The sequence below is a fragment of the Lagopus muta genome, chromosome 6 (genome assembly GCF_023343835.1).
Source record: "Lagopus muta isolate bLagMut1 chromosome 6, bLagMut1 primary, whole genome shotgun sequence".
Taxonomy (NCBI): Eukaryota; Metazoa; Chordata; class Aves; order Galliformes; family Phasianidae; genus Lagopus; species Lagopus muta.
The window spans coordinates 38,342,232-38,369,667 of record NC_064438.1 but is presented as its reverse complement, the minus strand read 5'-3'; the positions used below and the strand labels follow the sequence as shown (position 1 = coordinate 38,369,667).

The window sequence follows — 27,436 nt, the reverse complement described above, 5'->3', positions numbered from 1 at the left end:
TATCACAGGAAGATGTTGCAGACCCTGTGCAACAGTGTGTCCCACTAGATCACACACTAACCTGGGGCTTGCAGTGAGAGTCTCTGGGACAGGCAAGCCTAGCAATTGCATTAAAGTCCTTTGAACATTATGCAACTTAAAAAAGAAGCACATTTTTTGTTATCTTAAAGCATGTACTACTGCATGACTCACCAAAGCCTTCCTGAATGTTGCATGCATCCCTTAGCATGGAGATTTTCCATCACTGCTCTGTGGTCCTACCAGGGTTGAGCTCAGCAGAAGAGCTTGATTTGGGGACAGCAGAAGGCTGAAGAGCTCTATCAGCTTTTGACACACTGACAACTCATCCCTCTTCCTGGGCATTCCTGGGACAAAAGCAGCAGGTTTATGGCAGAAAACTGGTTTTGCAGAGGATGCGTACAGATTTCTATCTCAGCTGGTGTACCATGAGCTGAGTGGTGTGCTGTGCTCCTCCTGGGGATGGTCTTACATACAGGTATCAGGAAATTTTAGTTTGTTTGAAAATCTGGAAGGACCTTTTCACTGAAAATCAAAATTAACAAATTCACTGGCCTTGTACAACATCCTGGTCAGTGAAGTAATGGCGCTGAGGCTGTGGAAGGCTATGGCATGTTCTTACTGCGGGACCCTGAAAGAGTATTATCAGATCCTGGCTCTAATCTGTGTGAAATGAAGACCATTCAATCCCCTGTATACTGACAGACAAGGTCTTAAGACTCAGACACTAAAGGTGTGAAAGCCATGGAAATGAGTAAGAGCATCTCTCTGAGGCACAGAGCATTGGAAGGAGCAGCACCAGCAGTGGTTTAAATGAGCCAGCTCAGACCCTTGAGGAAGAGCCACAGCACCCAGCTGGACAAGCCCAGGGTGCTCTGCATCCCTCTGGGTTAGATGGAGTTTGCTGTCTGGACTGCCTTTGTGTTAGCTCAGGGATAGTTGCTACTATGCATTTATTTAGTTGGTTGACTTACCAAGCCATCTGCACAAAGAACCCCACAGGCCCCGGGGAGATACATATTGCATTCTGCCTTTGGCTTTAGAGCTTAAAGCGCTGAGAAAGTTACTTAACTTGAACTACTTCTTTGGCAGCCTCCCAAGGCACTTTTCTGGCTTTGCGGGCAATTCTGCTGATCGGGCACTGATCAAAGCAAGCCCTCAGCCTCTCATGTGGGCTGTAAGCCCTTCCTTTTTGGCTGATCCAAAATGTCCCACAACTCCAAAAAAGGTGCCCCTTGTGACTTCCATGCCATGACCATCCTGAGAATTTGCCTTACTTGGATCTGCAGGAGGAGGATTTCTGTTGCAGGAGCAGGGTCAGATAATAAAAGCTCAGAGCAGCTATTAGTGCACCAGGCACTAGCTCAGGCAAGTGGACTCTGTTTTCTTTATCTTTCAAATATTTTGTTCAACACTGAGTAATTATCACTCATTGTCTGCTCTCAGCTGACTGTAAACCAGCCATACACTGTAGTTTATTTTCCAGCGTTTTCTTGAGTGGAAGAAAAGTGAGGAAAAATATTTTCTGGGGGTAGCAGGAAAACACACAACAGCATGAATGTCATGATGCACAGCTCCTGCCTGCCACTGTTAAAGAACCCTGTACTTTTACAGGATCTTCTATGTCAAACGTGTGGGCTGCATTGCTGCAGCTGCCTAACCAACACCTGACCTGCAGATGTGCGTTCATGGCATCCTGCTGAAGCACTGAAAAGCACCAGTGGCACAGGCACAGAAAACAACATGCTCTGCCCAACACAATTTCAGAGCCATGCTTCCAAGTGAATACTGGGAAATTCTGCCTGTACTCTTCATGGGCTCACAGCCTCTCAGGGGTGGAACAGTCCTACAAATCTGAGCCAGTTGCCACATTCTGTCATAGTGGGTACATACATATCCAGTCACTGCTGCAGCATGTGCACCTGAAATGAACTGTTTGGGAACAAAGGAACGTGCATTTTGAGCACTAAGGTTGAGTACTTCCGCTGCTCACGGTCAGGCTCCCACTGCCGCACTTCAGAGCATTCTGCTTTGTTACGGACCCCTGATTAACACTTTCTATGCATTTCAGCCCACACTCCTGTTATTTTACAGACTGCAACGAATGCAGATTTGAGTTTATGGGTTCATAAAAGTGTAAATTAAGTCAATAGTTTTTCACCAGCCTATTCGCACAGCCCTTCCTCCAGTGACCTGTCCCTTCAGACAACACGAATATTTCAGCTGCCTGAACATTTTTAACAGGCCAGAAGCAGAGCTGTGCCCCAGCACAGAGTGCTGTGGCACTGTGGGATGATCTGTGCAGTTTGTGATTCTTCCAGCCTGGACTCCCACATCTCCCATCTCTGGGCTGTGGAAAACACTGTCACCCAGCAATTTGCCCCTTTTCCTGCTTGCTGCATATCACCGGTGTGATCCTATCTGTGCATGGAGGAGGGGCTGGCTGACCAAATTTCTTTAATTAAAAGAAAAAGGATCAAGTTTATCCCAGATAAGCAGGCAGGATTAAAACAGACAGAAAGAATAGACAAGAGGCAGCTGTCAGCACTCCAGCCGATCCAACATGATTATTAATAACGATAAGCGGGAGAAGAGGGCTAATAAAGGGATAATGAAGTAGTCCTGAAAGTGACTGGAGATGGAGCCCGATAAGGGCACACAGCCCAGGGCTGCTCAGGCCTAGTGAGGCTGACTGCAGAACATCCCACTGGGAGAGGGCACCTAGAGGAGAGGCTTAATTCCTCCAAGGGCGTAATTGCAGCAGAGTGACAGCTTTCTTTGGGAGTAGTTGTATCCCAAGAGCCAGAGTTATCTGTAGGTTACACAGGGCATGAAACACAGACAAAGGCCAGCGTGGCCTGTAAGCAACATGGTTCACCTACTTGTAATGGCAGACACAGGCCCTGGACATGGCTGATAGTTACCAGAGTGAAAACAAGGCTGGAAAAGTTACTTGCTGAGAGCCATCAGATACGTGACATCTACTAACAGCAAAGTCTTTTTCTGTGCTCTCACTGAGGAGAGGATCAACCCATCTACTGAGATGCTCTGCAAATGTGGAAAACAAGGATGGAGAATGAGTAGCAGGTGCCTCACAGCAAGCACAGAACAGCAGCTGAGGAGGGAGGGCCTGGACAGTGAGCACTGTACAAGGAATCAGGGCTGTTTTGGACAAACTGGATTTTTTTCTACTCAGATTGCTCTCTTTTCTATCCAAGCATCTCCTTTCCTCCAGGCCTACAGCATTTCTCCCTCCCAGAGCCAGGAAGGCTGCAGCCTGGGGCGGTGCAGCAGCGGCTGTGCCCAGCAGGGCTGGTAGGGAGCAAGGCCCAAGCGAGGAGCGGGAGCTGGGCCCCAGGCTGCCGCTACTCCAGGTCAGCGCAGCAGCTGCTGGGAGCATATGCCGTGAATTAATTCCACTGTCCCTGAGATGCTCTGGTGAGAGGAGCAGCAGCACCTTTCCAGCTGATTAACATAAAGCCCCTCCCCCCATCGCTTTGCCACACTTAACAAAACACTTAGAGCCCAGAATCACAGAATCATGGAGTGGCCTGGGTTGAAAAGAACCACAATGATCATCTAGTTTCAACCCCCCTGCTGTGTGCAAGGTCACCAGCCACTAGACCAGAGCCACATCCAGCCTGGCCTTGAATGCCCCCAGAGATGGGGCATCCACAACATCCTTGGGAGCCTGTTCCAGTGTGTCACCATCCTCTGTGTGAAAAAGCCCCTCTGAGTGCTTCCCGGCCAGCAGGCAGGCTCCTCAGTGGAAACTTGATGGGCCTGGCTTTTATGCAGCTTTTATTTTCTACATGCTTTTCCAGAGCTGCACTCTCTGCCCTGAAAACCCTCTCACTTCCCCAACAAGCTGTACTCTAAGAAGGCATCTCCTTTAATATAAATATTGTATCTATTATTATAAGCAAGGAGCTAGAATTCATTTTTATTTGTGCATTTCTTTTATTCTGTGATGAGGCTCACAGTTTGCCCTGAATAGACCACTGAGCCCTAAGCCTGCAAGGGGCTTTCTGGGGCAGAGCTGCTCACCTAGCCTGAGCCCCAGCAGAGCCCTCTGCAGACACCCAGAGCAACTCACTGTGCTAATCCTGCTGCTGACAACACACCGACAAGTCTGCAGCTCTCCCTCTGCCATGTAGGGCCAGAGCAGAACAAGGAGCAAGCAGGACACAAGATCTCCACTAGTTTCAGACAAAAGGCTGGGAACAAAACACTCACTAGGTCTATAAGCACTGTATTTGGATTAGGAACTTGAGGGCACACTATTACACACCGCTTTACCCCTCTGTGACTGTGGACACTGAGATGCCTCAAAGGATGGCTATACAGCCTTCCTCGCCAAGAGTTAGCAAAGGCACTTACATCTGTTTATTTTCAGCAGGAACAGTTACAGGAGCAGATTTCAATGTGACATCAGGGCCTGACAGCGAGAGGGCACAGCTCAGACACTTCCCAGCACCACAACCAGGCAGGTGGTGAGGAAGGCCGAGAGCCAGACAGCTCACCTTCCTTCCTCCAGCTGCGGAAGGAATGAGAAAGATGTGGAAACAAGTCTCACTCTATTAAGTTTGTTTAAGAAAATTAAAGATACAACTAGTTTATGGTGCACATAAATGCCTGAGCAAGTAGAAGTATCTGACAGCATGATTTAACAGGGAAGGTGAAAGCATGCCAGATGCAAGGAACAGAAGATGAAACAAAAACAGAGCCTAGAAATAAAGCAGATTTTGAACCACAAGGGCAGTTATCTGCTGAGGTAACTAACCAGGGAAAAGACAGGTGAAGCTCAGCCACATCTCACTGAGCTCTGCCACAGCCTGTATCATAGCAGGTCAGACTACACATCAAAGCACCTCAACTTTCCTTCTCTCCATCAGCACCTGCTCTGTCCTCAATTCCTCCAAACATTACACATACTGTTTCCAAATCATTCACCTTCTTCATTCCTCTTGGCCCTCCCACAAACCCCGCTGTGACATCAAGTGCTCTCCTCCCCACACCTGTCTAAAATGGCGTCCCCAGGCCCTTCACACTCCTACCTATCACCATCCCCAGGAAGATCTCTGAGCATCCAGTATCCCTCCCACTTCTGTTTCAAGCGTCTCCAGGGAGATCAGTGAAGTCCTCAGAGGCAGGCAGCGCTCTGCCCTCCTGGATAGAGGCAGAATTGTTGGCATGGCATGCAGCTCAAGACGAGCAATGGGCTGAGCACAGCCTCAACCGCCCACATTCTGCAGGCCGCAATCCTAAGTACTGCCTGGCTTTCCTCTCTTAATGCTTCAATTGTCAGTAATGCCACCTCACTAAGTTTCTAAATAAACTTCAACATATGATACGTCACAAGTCACAGATCAAACCTCAGGCTGGACAACCAGAGAAGTTGGATTCATAGCTCATCCACTGCTGTGCCTCAAGGCTGGGCATCTTTTATGGTCACTGATAACTGGCTGACATGCACTGAATACCATGATACCAGGCAAGCAGCTTAGAGCAGCCTCAGCTTACACAGAACAGAGAGAACTCACACTAAACTAACTACAGACTGTATTTGAGAGAAGAGAGCCTCTGCTTTCTCTGTGATCTTTGGAATGTGCAAAGATCACCATGCAAATCTAACCTGAAGCCTAACCAACTTCTCCCACTCTACCATTCTTTTCCCCACACAGCCTTTTTGAGATTGTCTGATATACCAAGCTACTTTAGTTTGCTGAATTTGTTTTCTCTTTGTTGGACTATAGGAAGAATCCCAAATTCTCTTTGGCCAAGCGCCACAGATGTCAGAGAAAAACAGACATTGCTCTAAGCTGGAAAGTTTCTGTTCACACCAAAACAGGTTTCACTGCTCAGAAAAAGACCTCGGGGGGTATGCTCCACACGCTAGCCCCAAGGCTTCCATCTCATCTACTTTTCCAGTTACAGGGGAGATTCCTTGATTTTACTAACATAGCATCTCGCAGACAGCTTCTTCTCTCTTGCTGGTAGGCTTTTTTTGGCTATCAACTCTGATCAGAAATTTTGCAGAGTACTGAGCTCACACTGAGTTGTTTCTCCTGGACTTCTGCCAGTACAGAAGAAAGAATGCAGTGCTCCGTGAGACCTATGGAACAAGCTAAGAAAAGCAGTAACAAGCCTTCCGCACAGCACCTGCACTGCACCTCAGAAGTATATAGCAAGGTTCTCCAGTGGGACAAGGCTTTGAAGGATACTGGCTTAGAAGTCATACTATTGTTTCCTGCAAATAATGACCACAGCTCTATGGGGCTAGGGCATTAACAGCTAAACAGATTTTTTTTAGGTGACAATGAGAACAGGTTACTTGCTTCCAAGGAAACACACCAGGGAGTTAGCTTGTTTCAGAGCAGCAGGCTTCTTTTTTTCATGTGTGGAATGAGCAGTATTTTCTTTGCAAACTACCTACTGCCTGGAGCTAACTCCATTCAATATGTGATCTCATCTGACTGCAGAAGCTAAGCAGCGTTAGGCTTGGTCAGCCCTTGACTGGGATCCCTCCAGGGAAAACAAAGAATAGGTCCTGTAAGAAGCAGTACTGGCAGTTTAGTAGGCGATATTCTTCCTCTGAGTCAATACAGAGGTAAGGACCCAGGGCAAATGTTGAACCAGCAAGGGATGACAGAAGCTGGTAGATGAGATATAAAACAGACATCATGACAACTTGTGGCATATGTTGTGGGAAGATGATAACTTAGACGTCCTAGGCAAACAAACGGTACCAACCTATCTTCTCTCATAGCCATCACTGAAAACCACACTCCATTGTTTGACTGTGTAAGACAGTCTCCCAGAGAGGCTACAATTTGATTGAAGAAAGACTGCCCATTGCAGTTATCTGTAAAGGTGCTGCAGTAAGGTGACAGTGACTGTTCACAAGTAAGTAATTTATTGTAATTCTTAATCTCTTCTGAGAATGAAGAGTCTTACTATAAAACATCCAAAACTTCTCCTGAGCCAGTTTTCCTACAGAGCAAGCTCTATTTATTTCCATGTCTGAAATATATTCTCAAATACAAACAAGCGAATAGAAAATTAAAGTGCTAAATTATTTACAAGGAATGTGTATGCGAGGAGATATCTGGTGTATCAGTGCTCTAGGGGACACTGAGGTGATCCTCTCTCTCAGACTGTCCCACGTCCCACTCAGTTACTAGTTCAGAGGATACCTCTGTGAAGAGATGGTCCCAATCCCAGCAGACATCGTCCTATCAAGAGGAAAAAGACAAACATGCTGAAAATTTAACTGATAACTCCCAAAGGTCTCTGAATGATGACCCTACCAGAGAGGAAGGTGTGTATTTCGTAGACTAGGATAGGAAACCTAGAGAGAATGGAATGTGAATCCGTGTTACAATTTAAAGATTGGCAGAATTTAATCATGTTCCCAAATTCAGTAAAGCCCACACTGTTAATCTTAGGTACCCTCAAGAAGAGCATAAGGAGACATAAAAATCTGCCACCCTTCTACTGAAGCACCTGCAATTCTAGGCTGTAGAAATCCTTTGTTTCAAGTCCTGAGGTACTGCTTATACATTTGTACTGAGGTTCTTCTGCCTTGCTTTAAAACAGCCCCCTGCCCTAACCGTAAATGCTTTTTTTGTAGCACAGTGCAGAACCATCTGGAGCCCGTGGTGGTTACCAAAAGACTACACACTGCAGTGGTTTCTGCAGAGATCTGTGACAGTACTAGGCCCTTCACTAGCTCTTTCAAACTGAAGGAAGCCAGTCACAGCAATGCCATGATCTCACACACAGAAATACCTACAAACTTTTAAAATAATCTGCTGGGGAATTCAGACCTCCATCAGCTTGAAAACAAGCTCCTCTTCATAGGCTCCTTCTCAAGTCTCTTTCTTCCATCCCAACAAAAGCTTAGTTTCTAAGTACAGTCTGAGACATAAGAAGCTTTTAATTCACTGGCGTTTCCAGAAAAACTCACCTCCCGTAGTTCATGTTCTGGAGCCAAGACTTTGGTGAGAAGCTTCAGGTCAACCTCTCCATCCTAAGAATACACACAATCACAGTCTTACAGACACAGAGAAAGCAGACACCATCATTTCACCAGAGAGGATGATGCTAGAGATACAGATATAACATTTTGTCCCATACATGACACGCACCTTCTTTAGGACAGCAGCAGGTACCTCCTCATATAACAAGAGGCACTATACGTACAACATTTACAGACACTCACAAGCCTGAAAAGCGCTCTGCAGAGAGGAAAACACTTGCAGGCAGACTGGAAGGTGCTTGGATGACAGGGCAATGTATTTTATGCAGCTAAGTATCACAGAGGAAAATGGAAAACTGGAAGGAAGTGGACTTACACCGGTCACTCCACACCAACTTCCACCTACCAGAGTCTGAAAGGCAGCATACTTCATAAGATCTTTGTCCAAGTCATGGTAGGTCAACACTCGGTTCACCTGCACACTGCAAACAGAAAGGTGCAAAATACACCCCTGATGAGTGTGGAAGCACATCAGATGAGACGAACAGTGGCTTGAACAGTAGCGTGGGGACACCCACCTCAAGTATCTACACTGGGTGATGAGGATATCGAGATGGTTGTCCAAGAACAGAACATCTCATTCAGCAAATTAAAAGGCACTGACATCTGAGAGCCAGACTGATCACATGTGTTAAAATAAGATATGGAGCAAACAGGGACTCCTTCAGAGAAGCTGGCATGCCAGAGAGAAGATTCATAAGCCACATGCAAGGGCCAGAAAGAAAACAGGAAGGCAATGAACATTCAAACAGCCCAGATACAGATACATCCAGCATGTAACAGCCAAAATGCCACTCCTATCTGCTAAGTAAAGCACACTCTAAGAGTCCCGCAGTGCAAACTATAGAACAGTGAAGACTTTGTGATTTCCATCTCTCAGCTAAATTTCAGCTATCAAATGCAATTTCTTAAAATGCAGACTCCAAAGATGAGCAGGGGTAGGAAGCAATATACTGTCCTGCGAGACTTTCTTTTGCATGTTACGTAGTACTATAGGGAAGATTCGTATTAATTTATCTTCTATGTATGCCCATGAAAATTATTTATCTTCTATTGCAGAGTGACTATTGATACAGGAAGAACAGATGGGATTATATAAGAGAGAGAAAGCAAAAAAACAAACCCTGGTGAGAGACAAAATCTTTTTTCATTTACTGCTATGACATGTCATTTATTTTTATTAACAGCTATTTAGTTACGACACCTATTCCATACTTGCAAGAGAGGCATCTATGGTCATCCAAAGGTGAACAGAAATCTTACTCTGTGATCTTCAAAATAGATCCAACAGGAGAGAAGACTCAGAAGTAACAAGAAAATTAACTTCAAAACTTAACTTTCAATTTTTAAAACGTACTACTCTCCCATGAGCTAATCCCAAGACTACTGTGGTACACCTACAGACCATATTGTGCTTTGCAAATTAACTAAGCCCTTGAGTGAAAAGGATATCCTGTGGAGGGCAAAGCAGAGTGCAGTCAAAGTGTGTGTGATAATACATGTGTATCGGAGGCATGTGTCACACAGGCAACCTTACATCAAGCAACACCTCACTTTTCAGAGTTTGATTTTGCAACATCAAAAGCGTTGCTCTAATGTAGTTTTTGTGTATACAGAGAGAAAATGCATTAATTGCTACCTCTGTGCAATAGGAAACAAGTTTGCACTGTTCAGCCTGGAGCCCCACTGTCACAATGCAGAGCATCAAATCCTGCTGAATGAAACTGCCACTGACATCCACAGGACATGAGATAAGATGGAGTTTAATTTCACCACACATTTCACACAGCCAATGTGAGCCTCAAGAGCTCTCTTACCTGGGTGGGGCTGCCACCTGCATGGCCAGATCTTCCTCCTGGACTTCCTCTAAGTCAGGGATCACAGGAATATCTGCAATAAGAGAAAACAGTGTTTGAAGACAACCTTTTAGCTGAAAGAATCTGGCCATCATCTGAAGACTGGTAAGAATTTGCTTCCTATGAGATACGTTGTCAATTACTCAGCTCAGCTCAGCCACATAGAATCTGCTAGAAATGAGGTGTGGAGCATAAAGTGGCAGAAGCCTTGTGAAAGAATTTGCATGCTGAAGGAGCTGCTGGCTCCCTGCAGACTGGGCAGAGGCTGTAACCTTCCGAGTGGCTGAAGGAGGAAGTGCTGGTGGTCCATCTGACACTAAGACTAGGGAGGATGCACCAAGCTGTAATGTCATAAATCTTTTTGTGTCTTCCAGAGTGAACCTGGAATGGCTGATAGGTGTCACTAGATATTCCCAGCATGTTGATTATGGTTATTCCACCTAAAAAGGGTACTTAGAGGGAAAAAAAAAAAGAAAACGGAGGTGAGCAGGAAAAACTGGCTGTGCACTGCATCCTGCTAGAACCTGAGAGATGCTGTGCCCTCAGATGGCGGAGAAGCCTGCGGCTGGCTCTGGGAAGAAGTTTCACAGGCACAAGGTGGGATCAGAGCTGGCCCTCTAGTGCTGGAGCAGGCAGGCTGCTCCTGCCTCTGCCAACAGCACAGCAGGCAGCTGGGCCTGACTTTGCCCAGCTTTGCAGCCCAGGCTGAGATGAATATTCAGGAGCTGAAGAGACATCCCCACCTGTGGTGGCCAAGGCTCCGGGCAGGGTCTTGCTGAAGAGCCCCTTGTCCGGCCGCCTGTCAGAGCTCCGCAAGCTCTCAGCTGCCCTCTCTGCCCAGCATCCCCTCAGCATCCCTGGGGCTCACTGGCTGCTGGGGCAAGAGCAGCCCTGGCCCAGCTGCGGGAGGGCACAGGTCAGCACAGGCCTCAGTGAGGCGGTCGTTCGGCACTGGCCACACAGTGGGATTTCTCACTAATTGGCTGCCTGGCGGAGGGCTGAGCGGGACAGCGGCTGCAGAGAGAGCCAGGCCAAGGCAAGCGGAGGTGACAGCTTGGATGATCTCAGCAGAGCTGTGCCTTCGAGCTCCCCAGCTGCCTGAGGAACAGGTGCCTGCAAAGCAGCTCTCTGACTAAGGCAAACTTCTCAAAGACATTTAAAGGAAAACTGCAGCAACAGGCCCCCAGGACGTCTCTTAGAGGGCAAGAAACGCCTCGCCAATGTGTTACCATGCCTTTGGGATATATCTGTCCCCCCTCTGCGTTTAGGGACAAGAGCCAGGAGAACCTGCTGTCCCACTGGCTCTTCTATGCAGGGGCTCCCAGCTCAAGGTAAAGCTCGTAATAAAATGCAGTCACAGGCTAACAGCATCTCTGTGGACAGAGACTGACCTGTGGAGAGAATTGCTCAGTGACAATGTGGGAGAAAGTCCCTGTACATAACAAAGACCAAGGAGGATACAGACTGCGGAGGCTGTACAACAGGAGGAACAAAGCACCACACAGACATACCCTGCCAGACTTTTACTTCTGTTTATTTCTTTTTGCACTAGAGAAAACCATAAACTTAGTGCTCTGAGCTGCATCTTCCTTTTATGCAGGTTTCCAAAGAGTTCTGGATTTGCCAGTGCTGATTTTATCTCATTGCCATTGTATTCCATGGAGAGATTCCTGAACACCTTCCCGAGCGCTTCCTCTACTCTGTATTACCATCATGAAAGCAATCGCATAGAAATTCCTTCGAAAAGAAATTAAAGGCTCCAATATTTTTATAGGCACTTTGAAAATATTTCAGACAGAACTCGTGGAAATGCTCTGGGGGCTCCTGCCAGCCCCTCCAGCAAAGAGAACTGCATGAATGTTCTCATTGAAAAGTGCCAATGATTTTGTCCATTTCTAGGTACACGCAATGCTCCTTAGGACTGTTAGAGACTCAGGAAACAGAACAAAAATGTTGCAAGGTATTAAAAAAAAAAAAAAGCTCCCCAGGCCAGTTGCTATCAATGGCAAATCAGGCCTGAAATATTTGGGTCCTTGTTTTACTCATAACTTCTCCTTACCCTCTGCCAATATCCACAGTGCTATCTCTCCACAATCCCTCTCCTTCCTCTCTTCTTACAGTTCACAAAGTGTCTCCTTTCTCACCTTCATCACTGAGTAGCCAACCTTCCACTTGCCCAGGCTCCTGCCCACTATTTGCTCTTCTTAGCATGTACATCTTCCTTTTTCAACAGGCTCTAACAACACAGCTAAGTCATGGCACTATGCCTACTGTAGGGAACGGAACCACATGAGCTGCAGTGCTGCAAGAATACAGGCATATGCTTTACTTTTAATACTGCCATTAGCCGCAGTAAGATGACTCTGATATAACATTAATACATACAGAAATGTTCACAGGTCCATGTTCTCCCAGTCTCATAGTGCAGCACTCATACAGAAATGGTTTTAGGCTTTTCCAACAAGACTACCTTACAAACCTCTACTGCTGTCTATGCAGCCTCCTGCAAGTCATCTTCCCCAGACAGAACTCCAAATTTCCATTTCATACGACAGATAAAACTGCCAGAATGAACGCTCCTAAAAGCAGCAGTCAAGTCCCCCTGAGAGAGTATCTCAATTTCATTTTAGCTGAAGAGAGAGTAGAAGAGGTGGACACATGTGCCAGGTACTTCGTCACCAGCAGAAGACATGGTATGCCCATGGTAAGAGGAGATAACATAAAGCTCAGTGCCTACAGTGACAGTAAAGAGGATCGGGTGAGACTTCCCTTTATTGCTCAAAATGACTGGGAACAAAATCAAAACAAAGCCTTTCTCATTAATTTTTCAGCCTATAAACAAGACACTAGTTTCAAAACTGCTCATGATAGAGATATGAAATACTGAGTGAGCATCAAATGCTGGATTACACCACTGCAGATTCCCCTCCATCCCTCATATAATAGCAAGCAGGTGCAAACTATCAAAGAATGAAATCAAAATGAGTGCATCCACACATAGGTTAGGATAGGAGACACCAGTACAAGTGTTGGCTAACAGGAGAGTTGTAATATGTTCCATCAAACTGAATGCCTTAGAACATCCAAGTCCAAAGCATAATTAAGAGCAGTATTTTTATTACAATAGCTAGATCAAACGAGGTCTTAAACTATTAGAGTTCCATAGCTAAATTATGACAAGATGCTGCCAACATGAGGCAGAAGCGTGCGAGCAGTAGAACGAAGAAACAAAGGGGAAAGGCTACATCTGGGTAGCCAAACAATAAACAAGGAATTGCAGTTTTTAAAGTGACACACAAAGCAGGGTTCTGTGCTCATGACAAGGAATGTGCAGTGAACATCACCTCTTCTGCCCATTAGCAAAGAGGTTACTGATGACAACCACAGACAGCCACAAGCAGGAGATGGAGGCATGCCTACTAACTACTGCCCAGCTACACCTGCAAGTTGTCAAGTTACACTTCCCCTCCTAGGAGCTTATTTTTGGTTTAGTTGCAACACCTGCAGGCTCTCATCACAGTGAGATCTGGTCCTAGCCCCACAGAACTCAATGCTTTGTTAGAGACAGACAGAATTTGTTCAAGGTCAGGCAATAAATCAGAGCTGTTCCTAGAAACCACATCCCAAGTCCAGCCTACAGTTGTTCAGTACGGTGGCTGCCAAGTCTCACCGGGCTGCTTTAAGTCACCTAAGCCTCACACCCAAGATCCAAACACCCAAAAGAACATCTCCATCTTGCTTCATCTGATTAAATTCCACCGGCTGGGTGCGTATTTCCAGTGCCAGCTCAGGATGGGCACTTCTGCAGTGGGGATGGAGCTGTCTTCTCTTCCCATCCACTGCCATATCCAGAGAACAAAAAGGGCAGTGGCTGCTGGAACTGGCAGTCCCCTGCCACTAAGCAGGCATAAGAATGAAACTAACTTTAGTTTAAGTTGCTTGCTCATAAAATGTAAAAATGAGATAATTACAATATCTCTGCTGCTGCAAAACTTTGTTTTACTGAATGCTGTTACCTTCTGCATCACGTTTGGGGAATTTTAAACAGGCAAATGGAAGAAGGTCTGATTGAAGATGAAGTTAAGTGAAAGAAATTGGTCTCATTTAGCACATGACAGGATTCATCTGTGTTCTCAAGTCCACTGAGGTAGCATCATGGGCGTTTCATATTCATGAGCTGCTGCGACACTGTGTCCCCTCATTTACAAAGCACCGTGTTCAGCAAATTCTGTCCCTGTAGACACACTGTGCATTTCATGGTCTTGTCAGAGAGACATCAAACACTTCAGTAACCAAATACCAGAAAATGGCTTTAATTAGCGCATCTCAATGCAATAAATAATTTTTCCCTCTAAGTGGAAAAATGGAGAATTAAAAAAAGAAAAGAAAAAAGTGGAAAGCAACAGGCAAAAAAAAATCTTCAAAAAACCATAAGGAATAAGGGACACATTCAGCCTCTGCTGAACACACAAACAAGCTTGAAGGCTTTTGGAAGCTTTCTCAGGAGAGCAGCAGGCAAATGGAGAGGATAAAGAATACTTCTTTGGATGTTGAGACATTAATTTCATAGGGATACCTTTCCCTTACTGAAATTGCCCTAGGAAGAGGCTGATACTGAGCAGTGTACCTTTCAGCCAGCAGGGAGATGAAAACAGTAGGGTGAAAAGCAGGTGGTACTACAGCTGCTGGGGCAGTCTTAAAAGCTGAGACAAGCAGAAGATAATCTGAGATTCTCATGTCCCAAAACACCCCTCTGAGAAGCGTAATGGCGTGACATAGGCAGCTGAAGGGAAAAGTCACTCTTTGGTCTGAGAGGATTCACAGGACCTAGACAGGATGGGTCACGCAGCAGATTCAGCAATGACCCTCCTGCCTTGCTTTACAGATACATCAAACAAAATCGTTTTTTCTTCAGCTGCCAAGCTCTGATGATACTGCTAGCTAGATGGAGGACTAGCTGGAAGGTTGGGTGGTTCACTGAGACACCCTACTACCTTGGATAGCATCTCAGACGACAGCTTTCTGGACACATATCAGCCATATTTGCTATCTTTCAAGGATGCTGTTGTCACAAAGCCTCAGTTTTGATCCCTGGGAAGCATGAGGAGAGATAATCTGCTGCAGTGCAACCAGGGCACCAAAAAGCCACGTCATATGAGTCTCTTGAGCTCTGTGCAGGGCTTCAACAGGTGGCAATCTATGGCTTATACTGTGCAAGACCAGATACTAAAGGCTTTAAAGACAAGGAATCTCTTAACATATAGGTTCTTCACCAGCAGAGGACAGGAGAGACAGGAGGCCAAGATCAGGACCTGGAGTCCAACATATTCCTGAGGCATCTACAGTGGCCAGACACCTCCTAGCATTTACCCACAGTCCCTGGCAGAGCACTGCACCTGCCCTCCTTTCTACTAACACCTGTTTTTTTCTTCACATAGGTTGCTCTTTGCTCCTTTGCAGTATTCCCCTGCTGAAACATACTCAGGAGGTGGCAGGGCAGCAGATGAGAAGGCATGAGGTTCTCTGGGAGGGTTTGGTGAACTCAGAAATACAAAACTGTCCTCAATAACACTGGAGATGAGTGATTTTGTGCTAGAGTGTTAGTGTAGCAGAGAAAGCAGCTTCTCAAACGCTCCCGTGGATCTATGTTTGGGAGCAGGCGTATCTGATTCTATTTCATCCTCTTCATGTTACGCTGGAAAAACAAGACAAACTACATTTCTTTTATGCTAAATCCTTAGGTTTTTTTATTTTTTTATATATATTTATTAAAAAATGCCTCTTTGATCGGCAGCACCCATGACATTTCCACATCCAGCAACTCCTCAGAAGCCTCCCTCCCTCCACACAAGGCCACCGCTGCTGACAGCTACCCGGGTTTGATCAGAGCCACTCAGAATCGGATTTTCATAAGACAGATGAGGAATCTTACCGCTGCTCTCTCTCATATCAGATGAGAAACCGAGGGGGAGGGGGGACGGGTCCTGAGGGAACGACACTACAATCAAGGGCTATGTGGTTCTCTCTCTGTCCCTCCACTGCTGCAATTTTCAAAGGAGCTTGCCTCAGGCAGTTTTAAATGATGGTGTCTCAATTCTGTAATCATCTTTCAAGAGCTTTTTCTTAAAGGGTATTTTAGGTAAACCTAGTCCGTCAACTACACTTATGGACTCAGCAATCACAGGACCAACATGACTATGTATCCACCATACTGCAGAATACAGTGATAGAAGATGCTTACCCACTCCTTTATTTTCAGCCCCAAACAAGCCGTGCTCACTCCCTTCCAATTAAATTGTCCACTGCCCTGTGACAAGTGGTTAGTCACTCCAAACAGGACTTCAGCCATATCCCCTGGGACATACTCTCTGTTTCCCCCATCCACCACGGCTGCCAAAAAAGGCTTCCTCAAACAGCAGAACCTCCAGATTGCAATGTCAGCAGTCATTGTAGGAGTTCAAGCTGGCCTGGACCAGCAGCACAGGAGAAACCATGACGTTGGTCTGAGTTTGCCCTTCACTGACCTTGTGCAAAGACTTAGGGCAGTGCAGTAGGGAGCAGCAAGTGAAGGAGAGAGGTGCATTGACAGAACCACACACAAAGTCATAGCACAGAATCCTAGAAACACAGCAGTCATTGTCACTCTGCCTTAGGCCCCTCTCTTCAGTCCCTCATACAAGCTCCCAACCACCATGTTTTTCACTCTGTATCCAATGCAACTCATGCTCAATGCTTTTAGCCCGTATAGCTCTGCCCAAACCTGCTGGCTCTCAAGCCTCTGAAGGACTGACTCCACAGCAGTTCCTGCAGATTCACAGAATCGGAGAATCCTTAGAGTTGCAAGGCACCTTTAAAGGACATCTAGATTAACTGTCCTGCAAGGAAGAGGGACACCTCAGCTAAATCGGGTTGTCCAGGGCCTGATCCAGCCTCGCCTTGAGAGTCTCCAGAAACCTCCTCTCATCTTACCTCTGCTCTAGGCAACCTGTTCCAGTGCCTCACCACCCTCACTGTGTAAGACTTTTTCCTTACATCTAACTTAAATCTACCCTCTTTAAGCTTGAAACCATTTCCCCTTATTCTATCACCACGGACTCTGCCAAAGAGTCTGTCCCCATCTTTCCTGTAGCTTCCCTTTAGATATTGAAAGGCTGCTCTCAGGTCTCTCTGGAGCCTTCTCTTCTCCATGCTGAACAGTCCCAGTTCTTTCAGCTCATCCTCACAGGAAAGGTGTTCTATCCCTTGTGCCATTTTTGCAGCCCTTTTCTGGACGTGCTCCAACAGGTCCATATCTGTCCTGTACTGAGGACTCCACATCTGAATGCAGTACACCAGGTAAGGCCTCACCAGTGCAGAGTAGATGAGCAGGATCACCTCCCTCAACCTGGCCAAGTTTCTTTTGATGCAGCCCAGGAGACAGTTCTTTCTGGGCTGCAAGGGCACATCGCTGGCTTATGTCCAGCTTCCCATCTACCAGCTCTCACCCTTCTGGCTCGTGCTTGGCTGATAAAGCTTTCTTTGTCATACACTCCTTGCAGCCACAGCCCCCGGAAACCACCAGCACTTGGTGTGTTCTGTCAGAACAGCAGCTCACCAGGAAGCAACTCGCAAACTTCATCAAGAATAACGCAGGCAGCAATCACCTTGTGCTCTTACTCTCAGCTCGATTCAGAGTAATTTCAGCACTGCTGCATATTTGCATGCAGCTTGTAAGGTGTTTGGTATTTTATGGCCATATCCTGTGCTACCCTTCCACCTGATAGACATCGCTCCCAGGACGATGCAGGGACCAGGGCACATGCCCACTTTCTCCATTTCTTGTTGTTTTTTTGTTTGTTTGTTTGTTTTTTGGTTTTTTTTTTTCCCCCAAGCAAGTAAGATTAATATTCAATGGAGCACTAACACATTTTCTACTGCTCCTGTTACGCTCAGAGCCTGGACTCCTATCCTGCTCAAATGCAAAGGAGCTGCTGCCACATGCCAGAAGGGTAAGAAGTCCTTCTAAAGATTTGACATTGTACAGAGAGGTCTCATCATCAGCTCTGCTTCCTCGAGGAGGCTTCCCAGCAGGCAGGAAGGGATTTTGCCTTGAGGGCACAGATCCAGTGACTGTCTCTTGGCAGCTTTCCTCACCTGCAGGTCACGTCCGGGTTGTCTGTGAGCACAGGCAGGCTTTCATTTCAATCAGCTCTCTCATTCACCCACACTATCTGCTTTAAAATAAGCTGTTGTTCCCATAGACAGAGTATCACATGTGTCACAGCCCAATTCTCCACCAAAAGCCCTGTTCTAGGAACTATGCAAGAGTAAGAGAGAAAGGGGCAAAAGATTTCTGAAGATGGGAGAACAGTCTGTAAAAGAAGGAGAGCAGGGAGAACAGATGATAATATCAGTTAACAGACCCCTGCTCCAGTGCTAAGAGGAAAAGCCCAAGGACCATGCAGTGAGGAGACAGGCATCCAGGGTGTGGAACCTAGCAGAGCAGAACAGGTGGACAAGAACAGAACATAGAGGAAACTTTTATACAACAAAGTTGTCTGCTGATAGAAGAGTGTAGCTGCATGTCAGAATGAGACACACAAGCTGAGTAAAGTCACGCACAAGCTAAGTAAAACAAACCCAAACAAAGCAGAAGCAGAGACTGTACAATCCTGCTGGAGAAAGGAGCAAAGGGAGGAGAAAGCCCTTTCACATATACTCAGTTGTCCTGTCCTCCTCCCACTTTATGACAAAGAATAGTCTGTAGTGGGGAGAAACTGCTCATGGCTGTTACAGAAAGCACTTGTTAAATTCTCCTGATTGTCTCCCACCTGCAGCCTCCTGGCTCTACAGCACTCAGACTCAGCTGCCCGTTTTCCCTGTTGACATGGACAGAAAATTGAGCAATTACCCTTAAACTCCTCTCTCTTAGATTGCCCAGATTGCTACATACATGGCATTAAGCCCCCAATTGCCCCTGGCTGAAAGTGACTCAACTAGGCCTGTCCTCTAGGAATTAAACATTCTTTTGAGGCCTGTGAAAGTTTATTATTCCTTAAGATGTGATGCATTAAATCCTGTTAAAGCGAGTTTTCCATGGTACAGAGGAGCTGGGCTGCACCACAGTTCGGTTGGACACACAACAACCTCACAAAGGAACATCAGTTATCCACTTGCTGTGACTATGTTCTAACGTGTACCAGTGACTGCTCAGGAGGGTGGGCACTGAGCTCAGAGAAGGAAGGCACTGTAGGAAACCCCAGAATCCATCAGACAATGCACCAGAACTGCTGCTGGAGAGATGCTGTACTTTTTCATATCAGTCTTTCCAGCTTGCAGTTTTAAAGGAGCAGATGGTGCTTTTAGTGAAACACATTTCTTTGATCCCTATAACTCAGCACTGGCTCCTTTTCAAAATGGCTCTCTTGTCCTGGAGTAGCCTCAATGAAGAAGAAATACAGGTTAAAGAAAATGAATTCTGAGCAAAGCTTGAGCCAAGACACTTCACTACTAATATTTCAGTGGCTTATCTTGCAAAGTGTGAATGACTTGCACCTGGGTTTCCCTGTGCAACTGTAAGGAGTGGCTGAAAATGCATATAGTTCCACATATGATGTCCTGTGTGGTCCATCTCCCTGCAACATCCCAGGTTACCTCAGTCTTCACACAACCTTCCCACACTCTGAGAACCACTGTCCTTCTCTCCCACACTCCCACATTCTCCACATGCCAAACCATGGATTCTCTCCAGGGCTTGTCATTTTTCAGTGCTTCCTCCAACAGACTCCAAATTCTAAGCCTCTGAGCTTTAGTGCCATACAAACGATTACAGCTGAGCACACTTCAGATACATAAGCTATCTTTTTAAGGGCAGACTGTTTTGTCTTTCATTCTTTTAATAAAAAGGTTGGACAGCGGACAAGCAATGTTAATGGAATGGTACAGCTAAGCTTTCTAATAGGGCAAAGGAAGGTAATACAAATGTACTGGTTGACAGCAGCAATCAGTAGGCAACCGCGCCTGTTCATATTAAGTTGTACAAGCTAACACATTATGCAGCAAAAAATAACCATGACCCATCCTTGGGGATCCATACACCAATGTCTTGATTTAAGGGTGGTTAGAATCTGGGCTTTACTGCTACAGTTAAGGACACAAGCCCTTCACTGTGCGCAGGGGAGGCCAATATGACTCAATTTAAGGCACAACCACAGCATGCCTTCTGCACTGGCCAGCTCTTATGTACCCCTCTGCTTAATTGCAGAAGCATTTTTAATCAGGTTCTGGAGTTACCTGTCCTCACTGCAATTGCTGAGTCCACACAGAGAACTGCTCTCCCAGAATCAGTCTGTTTAATTTCCCTGTACCACTAGGACCACTAGCATGCAATGTATTGATCATTCAGAGATTTTCCATATCAGAATTAGATCTACAAACCAGTATATCTGATTATACGAGCAACTGCCTGGGTGGGATCTCCCAGTAACATTTGCAGGATCCTTCTTCTAACACATGCATATAGTCCAAAGTTGAATTCTGATTAGCAAACAAGCCAAAACTAACTACAAGCCACAAATTAGGTACAAGTAAATAAGGGAAGCGTATTACAACCTATCATGTCTTCATACCATGTTCTGTATCAATTCTATTCTGTATTTATAGCCCAACATATTCTGTATTTATAACCCAAGCACTAAAAGTCATATGCTGCAAACATCTGGCAAGTTTTTATACCTGGTTAGCAAAGAAAGTTATTATACTCTGAATACAAGACCAAGGTTCAACAAGAAGGACAGCACACACGCAAACAGACAAATAGCTATTCAGAACAGACTATCAGCCTCAGTGATATATCATGAAATTTAAGAAGCCCAAGAAACATCCCACGGGGGAAATTAAATCTATTCTGAAGATGCCAGTGCTATAAAGGTGCCACTTCAGGCAGTCATATGCTGCTGTGCTTAATCTGTCTGGAAGACCCAAATAAGTCTTCTAATTAGTCTCATTAAACATATTGATGTCTCATCCTTTGTGACTTCCAGTAATTTTCTTAATGCTTGGCAACATTTTACAGATGCAACTTTTTATACACTGTATAAAATTCCTAGCCCTTGAAAATTGAGGTAGCTCCTAGAGACTTCAATGAATTTCTACATCCATGGCCTTCCACTGTTTGCCTAGGACTTCCTACTACAGATTTTTCCTGGGCTTTCTCTTGCTTCAATCAGTCCTGTAAGCGTAGGTAATATAAACCGTGTGGAAAACTAGCAGCGGTAAGTTAGGAGTCCAGTACGATAACCCACCAGAGTAAGTTCAGCTTATGATCTAAGATCTTGCATTAGTGCAAGTGTTTTTCTTAAATAACGAGTTCTCTAATGACAGATGCCTTAAGAAAACTGTGCAAGCACTTGTCCTGATAGGCACAAGATAACGCTTTTATCACAAAACACAAGAAGAGCTTTAAGCAGAGCCTGCTATCACCTAAACTAAGGGACAGCAGTGATTTCTATCCCTGCTTTTACCTTTCTATCAGACTTTTAGCTTTCTTCTTTCCCAGTACACTATTATCCCTATGGAGGTAATCACAGAGAAGTGTCCCCATGACACTTTCTTTCTTCCTCAAGGCATTTATTATTCTGTGTCAATGAAGAGACAGACTTAGACTGTAGGTTCATTTCATCATCGTTCTCTCAATCTTCTTTGCTCTCTCTCCTCCATTCAGCAGCTGTGAGACTTAAACAGCAGCCACATTTGTTTCTCTCCTCAAGCTGATTCATTCTCTAGCCATTTCTTACCAGATAGCTGCCTCTGCTCACTTTACTGGATAACCCCCAGACAGGTATAAAGGCAATTCTGGTACCAAGTAGGTGAAAACATACCTCCTCCCTCACTCGATACCTCCTGGCTCTGCTGCCTGAGACGATGACTGCAACAAAACACAAGGTGAAAAGAATTTCAAATGAAAGCCCAAAGAAGCATCTTCTTCCATCTTCTTCTTCCCCACAAGTCTACAATGCCTCATATCTGCGGCAAATACTTAGGTTATTACACGTGGCTTAGACAGCAGAGCCTGGCATGAGTCTGCTGGGAAAGCAGACATGTTCCCTTCTTTCTCTCACACGGGAATGACACAGCCACCATAAACTCTGTATCCAGGGAACTACAGAGCAACCAGTCCTGACCCATGACCAGTGCATGAATTTATGCCAGGCTCTGCATCCACCCCAGATTCCAGATCTTGATGTACAGGAGCTAAGAGAGTTGCATCCCCTTTCTCTATGAAATCAGATGTAGAAGTTGTGAAAGAAGTCTCAGCAACAATGGGAACTTACTCTTCTACTTCTTCTGCATGCTTTTTTCCTGACCTGCAAGACAAGGAAAAGCTTGTGCTTAGAAAAGTCTAGAAAGATACATTAAAAAACATATATTTCTCTGTATCACTCTTAATGTATAAAACATTTCCTGCAACCAGGTCTAATATCACACATCACACCTGTAAAGAGTTCTTACTGACCACTAAACCAAGGCATCAAAAAGTCCTTGAGTGCATCAAGACAAAGCAGAATCATCTGAGTCCCAAAAGACAAACAGGTCCAGATACAGCAAGGAACAGAGTCCCTATTTTTTTCAGTTTCTCAGATACTTTTTCCATACTCTCTGACATCAGCTGTGGGCAAAGCTTGCCTTACCTGGGTGCAGAGGTTGGCACATTAAGGAGCAATAAAGAAAGTGTAATTTGTCTACCTTCCCCTGAGAGATCAACAGGTTCTTCTAGCCCTTGGTTGTGCTTAAAGATTATGTGGTCGCCTCTGAGGGTTAGGAGCTCTATCTGAGCAGGCCAAGTTCAGGTCAGACATGCTGTCGCTGCAGTAAATCAGGGTTGATCCGGCTGAGTTAACAGAAGTTCATAATAATAATGTGGGGGGGAGGCACTGGCAAATGGCAGCTCCCTTGCTCTCCACCCCAGCAAGCCCAGAAGTAATTCAGTTCCGATTAGGGATGCTTGTTCAATATTCAAAATGTAAAACATGGAGGTTGCTGAACCAGCACTTTGAAAAGTTAATTAAATGCCAGGTTTCTTTTTAGCAGATACTTCATCACTCACTGATTGCTTTGGCCATTTTGCAGAGTGAAGTTTCATCTCTATGCATTAAGAATAAATATTCTCCCCTCTCTCAAGTCAGAGCACCATGACAAGAGCACCTGGGGCCCTACTCTAACACATGCACTGTCCCAGGACACACCAAGATGTGAGAGAAGCTGCTGCACTGCCTTGCACTTCACCTTTCAAAGCCCTCCCATGAAACAGGCAGACTTCTCATCAGTTCTCTCTGATGAGGCCACAGGCCTCTTTGAGTCCTCCTATGAACAGTCCACTCTTCTAAGAGCAAGACAATGTCTAAATATGAAAAGAAGATCCTTGTCTCCATTGCTCTCCTTGGAGCTTGCAGTCTGTGAGAGGCTAAATGTTAGACCCTATAAGTAATAACAGTCCAGTGATATCACTGCTATGGTCAGAACTACAGTCACATAAGTGATACCTGCACCTGAGCTTCCAGCAGAAGTACAGCGGAGTTACGAATTTAGGAGAGTTCTTTCAGTGGGGAGTAATTGTCCAGTTAAGTCCTTTTCCCCAGTGATAGTGCAAAACACATTTGTGACCTCCTGATGCTGCAGAAAGAGGAAGTAATGGATCAGAGTCCATTGCCAGCTCACAACAGAGTTTGGAATCTGACCAGAGATGAAAAGATGATACATGATTTATCCCATTTTCTCCCTCTCCCTTCTGCCTTCACGGAGCTGCTTCCCACAGCCTGTCTTCAGACCCCTGGCACTCGCAGTGGGATCATTTCCTGGAGGTTCTATCTAACCTCTCCTTAGCACGATCCCATTATTCTTGCTAATTGTCCAGCCCCAAATAACCCTTTTTTTTCCCTCAGCACTCACGCTTCTTACATTCTTGCTCACTGCCTGTTCCCAGGCAGGAGTGAAACATGTTTATACTTCCCAGGAGAGGGTCACACCTTGCTATCCCTGCAAGCAATTGCTGTTTCTTTTTCCTGAGCTCCCTCTCCTGATAGGTATGCAGGTGGCCCACTGGGAACGCAGTCATATTTAGTCCTAGTGGCAGAGACTATTCTGCTCTTTCTCAGACTTAAAGCTTTCCAGACTTTTCCTGATTATGTTATAAATGGACTCATTGAAGGCAGTAAGAAAATATAAGAGTTCACTTCACTGATCTAGATGACTCCAAATCCAGACAGCTTTGTTGGGGGTATCAGTACTCTTACTTAGGTTTAATTTTCTGTCTGCACTCAATACTTTCATAATTTGTACAGAATACTCAGATTCCTACACACTTCCAGAAGGCAGTTTCTGCACTCCCAAAACTATCTGCAAGCTTGCCAAATAGCTTTACTTTATTATGAAATAACTGCACCGCATTGAAAAAAAAACAGTAATGTGGAGAATAAATTCATAAACCAGGAAAGGACAGCAGTACTGCTCACTGTAACGCCAGAGCCTGGGTGTTAGAACACCCTCCTGTCTCTCCAGGGCTAGCTAAAGCCCCGCTGTCAGTCCAGTCCCCATGCTTCAGGGAACAGAGGTGGCAGTGGAGGAAAGTATGTTATGTCGACAGTACTCTCATTTATAGAGAGCATTTAAATACCAATGGAAGCAGAGCAGGAGACAGAAATGACTGCTGTTCTGTTTAGGTGAGACATCTGCTTTCAGTCACCTGCACGACAGAGGTCTGTTAATATGTGACTTGGAATAGCATCATTTGATGAAACTGGCATTTCAAATGGGTAGAGAACTATCTGGGATATATGGTATGAAACTTCTGTAAGAATTTCATGTTTTACACTCCCTGTGACCTTGATGACCGAGTTAAGGTAAAGAAGATAAAAACCAGCTTTCTTTTTTTAAAAGTCCCAAACCCAAAGCCTTCCTTTTATTTTCTTTGATGACATATTACTTTTTAATTCCTTGTTTCAAGCTGGGGAAAAAAAATCACAAATATTTTTGGTTTGTTCTCCTGGCTAACGTTTTGCTTTCTTTGGCTGAAATGCATCATCTAAATCTACCTACCAAAGTGACCCAGAGAGAAAGGACAAGCTTTGGCCCATGTCCTGAGGTTAAAAACCATCCAGGCAATAAGCAAAAAAAGTTGTTAATAAATTCTTGAAATGTGTCCTGCCTCCAACCCTGCACCTTTCATAAGGTTGGGTAAGGGCTGAGCTACACATGAGACAGTGTGCCTGCAGGACCAGCTACCTGCTTGTCCCTTTGGTCTCCAGGTGCTATCAGCAGCTTCTGGAAGCCCTGCAGGCATTCTTTGTAAAGTTACCACACTGCTTAAAGTGGAGTGGAGTGGCCATTCCTGAGAACTGGCTCAGATTTATCAATGCCAATTGCAACATGCTGAGACCAACATTTCATCCTTTAAAGAATATCATGCCCAGGTGCACAGCATCTCACTCACCCCTAAGGGCATAAGTTTCTAGTAATGAGCGAAAACTGACATGGAAGAAGATAGACTGTAAAGTCAGGTCAGTATAGATAGATTTTCTACTCTCTTCTTGTGTTCTCAGCAACAAGTGCATTGCCCTCATTTCCTGTTTGCTCTAACAGGAGACAAAGCCCAGGGAGGACAGCAACAAGCATCCATAAAATGAGCAATTGTGCATGAACTATAGAATGGAATGGTTCAGATGGAAGGGATCTTCAAAAATCATGTCTAACTGCCTGACCAATTCAAGGCTAGCCAAAAGTTAAAGCAGATTATTAAGGGCATTATCCAAATGTCTTTTGAACACTTCCAGCCTTTGACCAACTTCATGGTAAATAATTTTTTCCTAACATTTATGCTGAACACCCTCTGGTGCATCTTTGTGCTGCATGAATATGCACTTAAGTAAGGGCAAGCAAAACAACACAGTCCCGGGAGCAATGCTCAGAAATGCACTGTCTGCTGTATTCACACCAGCCATCATCCGCTCTTGTGAGAACAATACTTTTGTTTCTCTCATTCTTTCTGACGGGGCAGAAGACCCCCGGCAGACCCCAGTGCATCCTATCACACAACTTCCGCTATGCACCACCTATTTGTCTCCAAGCTGTGCCGGAGCAGAAGATATAAACGTGATCTCGCTCTGGAGCGACGCTCAGCCCCAGCCGGCCGGAATCCTGCCTCGTGCTGAGAGGGGGCTGAATCCCAGAACCCCCCCCGCACCGCAGCGCACAGCCCGGCTGAAAGGGAGCTGCCTACAGCCGTGCCCGGAGGTGAAAGGCAGCTCTAATGTAGACATCATCTCCGTTAAACTGTTTCTTTCTCATTTAATGGACTACCACGGAGATCTAAATGGAGATAAAGTAGCAGGGCTCAGAGAACTGCCAGGCTGCTATCTTTATGCAGCATGACAATGTGCAGTGGTTAATTAGACACCGTTAACCTATTTTAGAGACGCACATAACTGGGATGAATGGAGGGAAACGTCCTTGAAATCTCTCCGTGCTCGCACCTCACGCAGCTCCGCTCACGCCCGCAGCCCGCTCCGGGGGAGGGAGGACCCCCCGCACCCGCCGTGTTGCTGCGGAGCTCCGGCTGGAAGGCGGGGGACGACCGAAGGTCTCCGCCGGGCCACGGCCGCCCTCTGCCGGGCCTCGGCGGCGCGGCGGCCCCTCGGGACGGGCTGCGGGAGGCGGGTGTGAGGGGATCGGCTGCCAGGGGGGCCTGCAGGGCCGCACGTTGCGAGGTGCTTCGCAGGGCCCGGCAGCCCGGGGAGAATCTCATCTGCCTGCCTGTTCTTGGCATGTCTGAACCACTTCTCTTTACGATTAAAACCAAACAAACACCGTACACTCCTGCTCAAGTGTTTTGTCCGTGCCCATCACCGCGGTGAGTGGGCGGTGAGCCACGAGCAGCAGCTTGTTCAGCAGCCCGAGGCACAACTCAGCTCACATCCACACTGATGCACCAGTGCGAGCGCTCCCAGCTCCCCACGTGTGGGGCTCGGTCACTGCTTGCTCGCTGGGGCACAGCAGGTGGAGAACACCCACCAAAGCTTCACAGTGCAGAACCGCAGTGGTGCTGGAAGGCATTACACAACACGTCCTGACAGCTATCCCGTTTCACCTTCCTTGGGCTGCTGAGCAGTTGTTCAGCTTTCTACCCACCTCTCCCAGGACTGTGGCAGCCTGGAAAAGACTCCTAAAATCAAGCTGCACTTTGCCATCAAAACAGCACCCTCACCAGAGCCAAGATTGCAGTGAGCTTTTATTTCTGTCATAGGACACTGTCTCACGGCCCTCCGCTCCCAAGCCCAGGGGCACATGGGTGTGTGTTGGTATTTCCTCAATGGGATTTGGCAGACACACAACTGTGGAACCTGTAATGGTCCTACAGATGACACTCTGGTGCCTCACATCTCCCTGGGGTGCCTGGATCACATACTAAGTGCTGCATGGGTGGAAGAGGGGCACGGCCATGAGCAAGCACTCCCTGCGGGACAAGATCTGGGCTGAAGCACCTCTCCTT

The 27,436-nt window shown here is 46.0% G+C and overlaps 1 protein-coding gene across 2 annotated transcripts in view; it reads right to left on the bottom strand.

Annotated features, from left to right (window-relative positions):
* Positions 1-6,917: 6,917 nt before the first annotated feature.
* The window catches only part of IFT43 (intraflagellar transport 43), a 43,855-nt gene continuing 23,336 nt past the window's right edge, over positions 6,918-27,436 (bottom strand). For both annotated transcript variants that reach the window (XM_048949017.1, XM_048949016.1), the window contains 6 exons: positions 22,227-22,259; positions 21,774-21,820; positions 9,877-9,949; positions 8,406-8,481; positions 7,988-8,050; positions 6,918-7,253 (listed from right to left, as the gene is read on the bottom strand). In XM_048949017.1, coding sequence (XP_048804974.1) covers positions 7,143-7,253; positions 7,988-8,050; positions 8,406-8,481; positions 9,877-9,949; positions 21,774-21,820; positions 22,227-22,259 — 403 coding nt within the window. In that variant the 3' untranslated portion in view covers positions 6,918-7,142. The remainder of the gene's footprint in view (positions 7,254-7,987; positions 8,051-8,405; positions 8,482-9,876; positions 9,950-21,773; positions 21,821-22,226; positions 22,260-27,436) is intronic.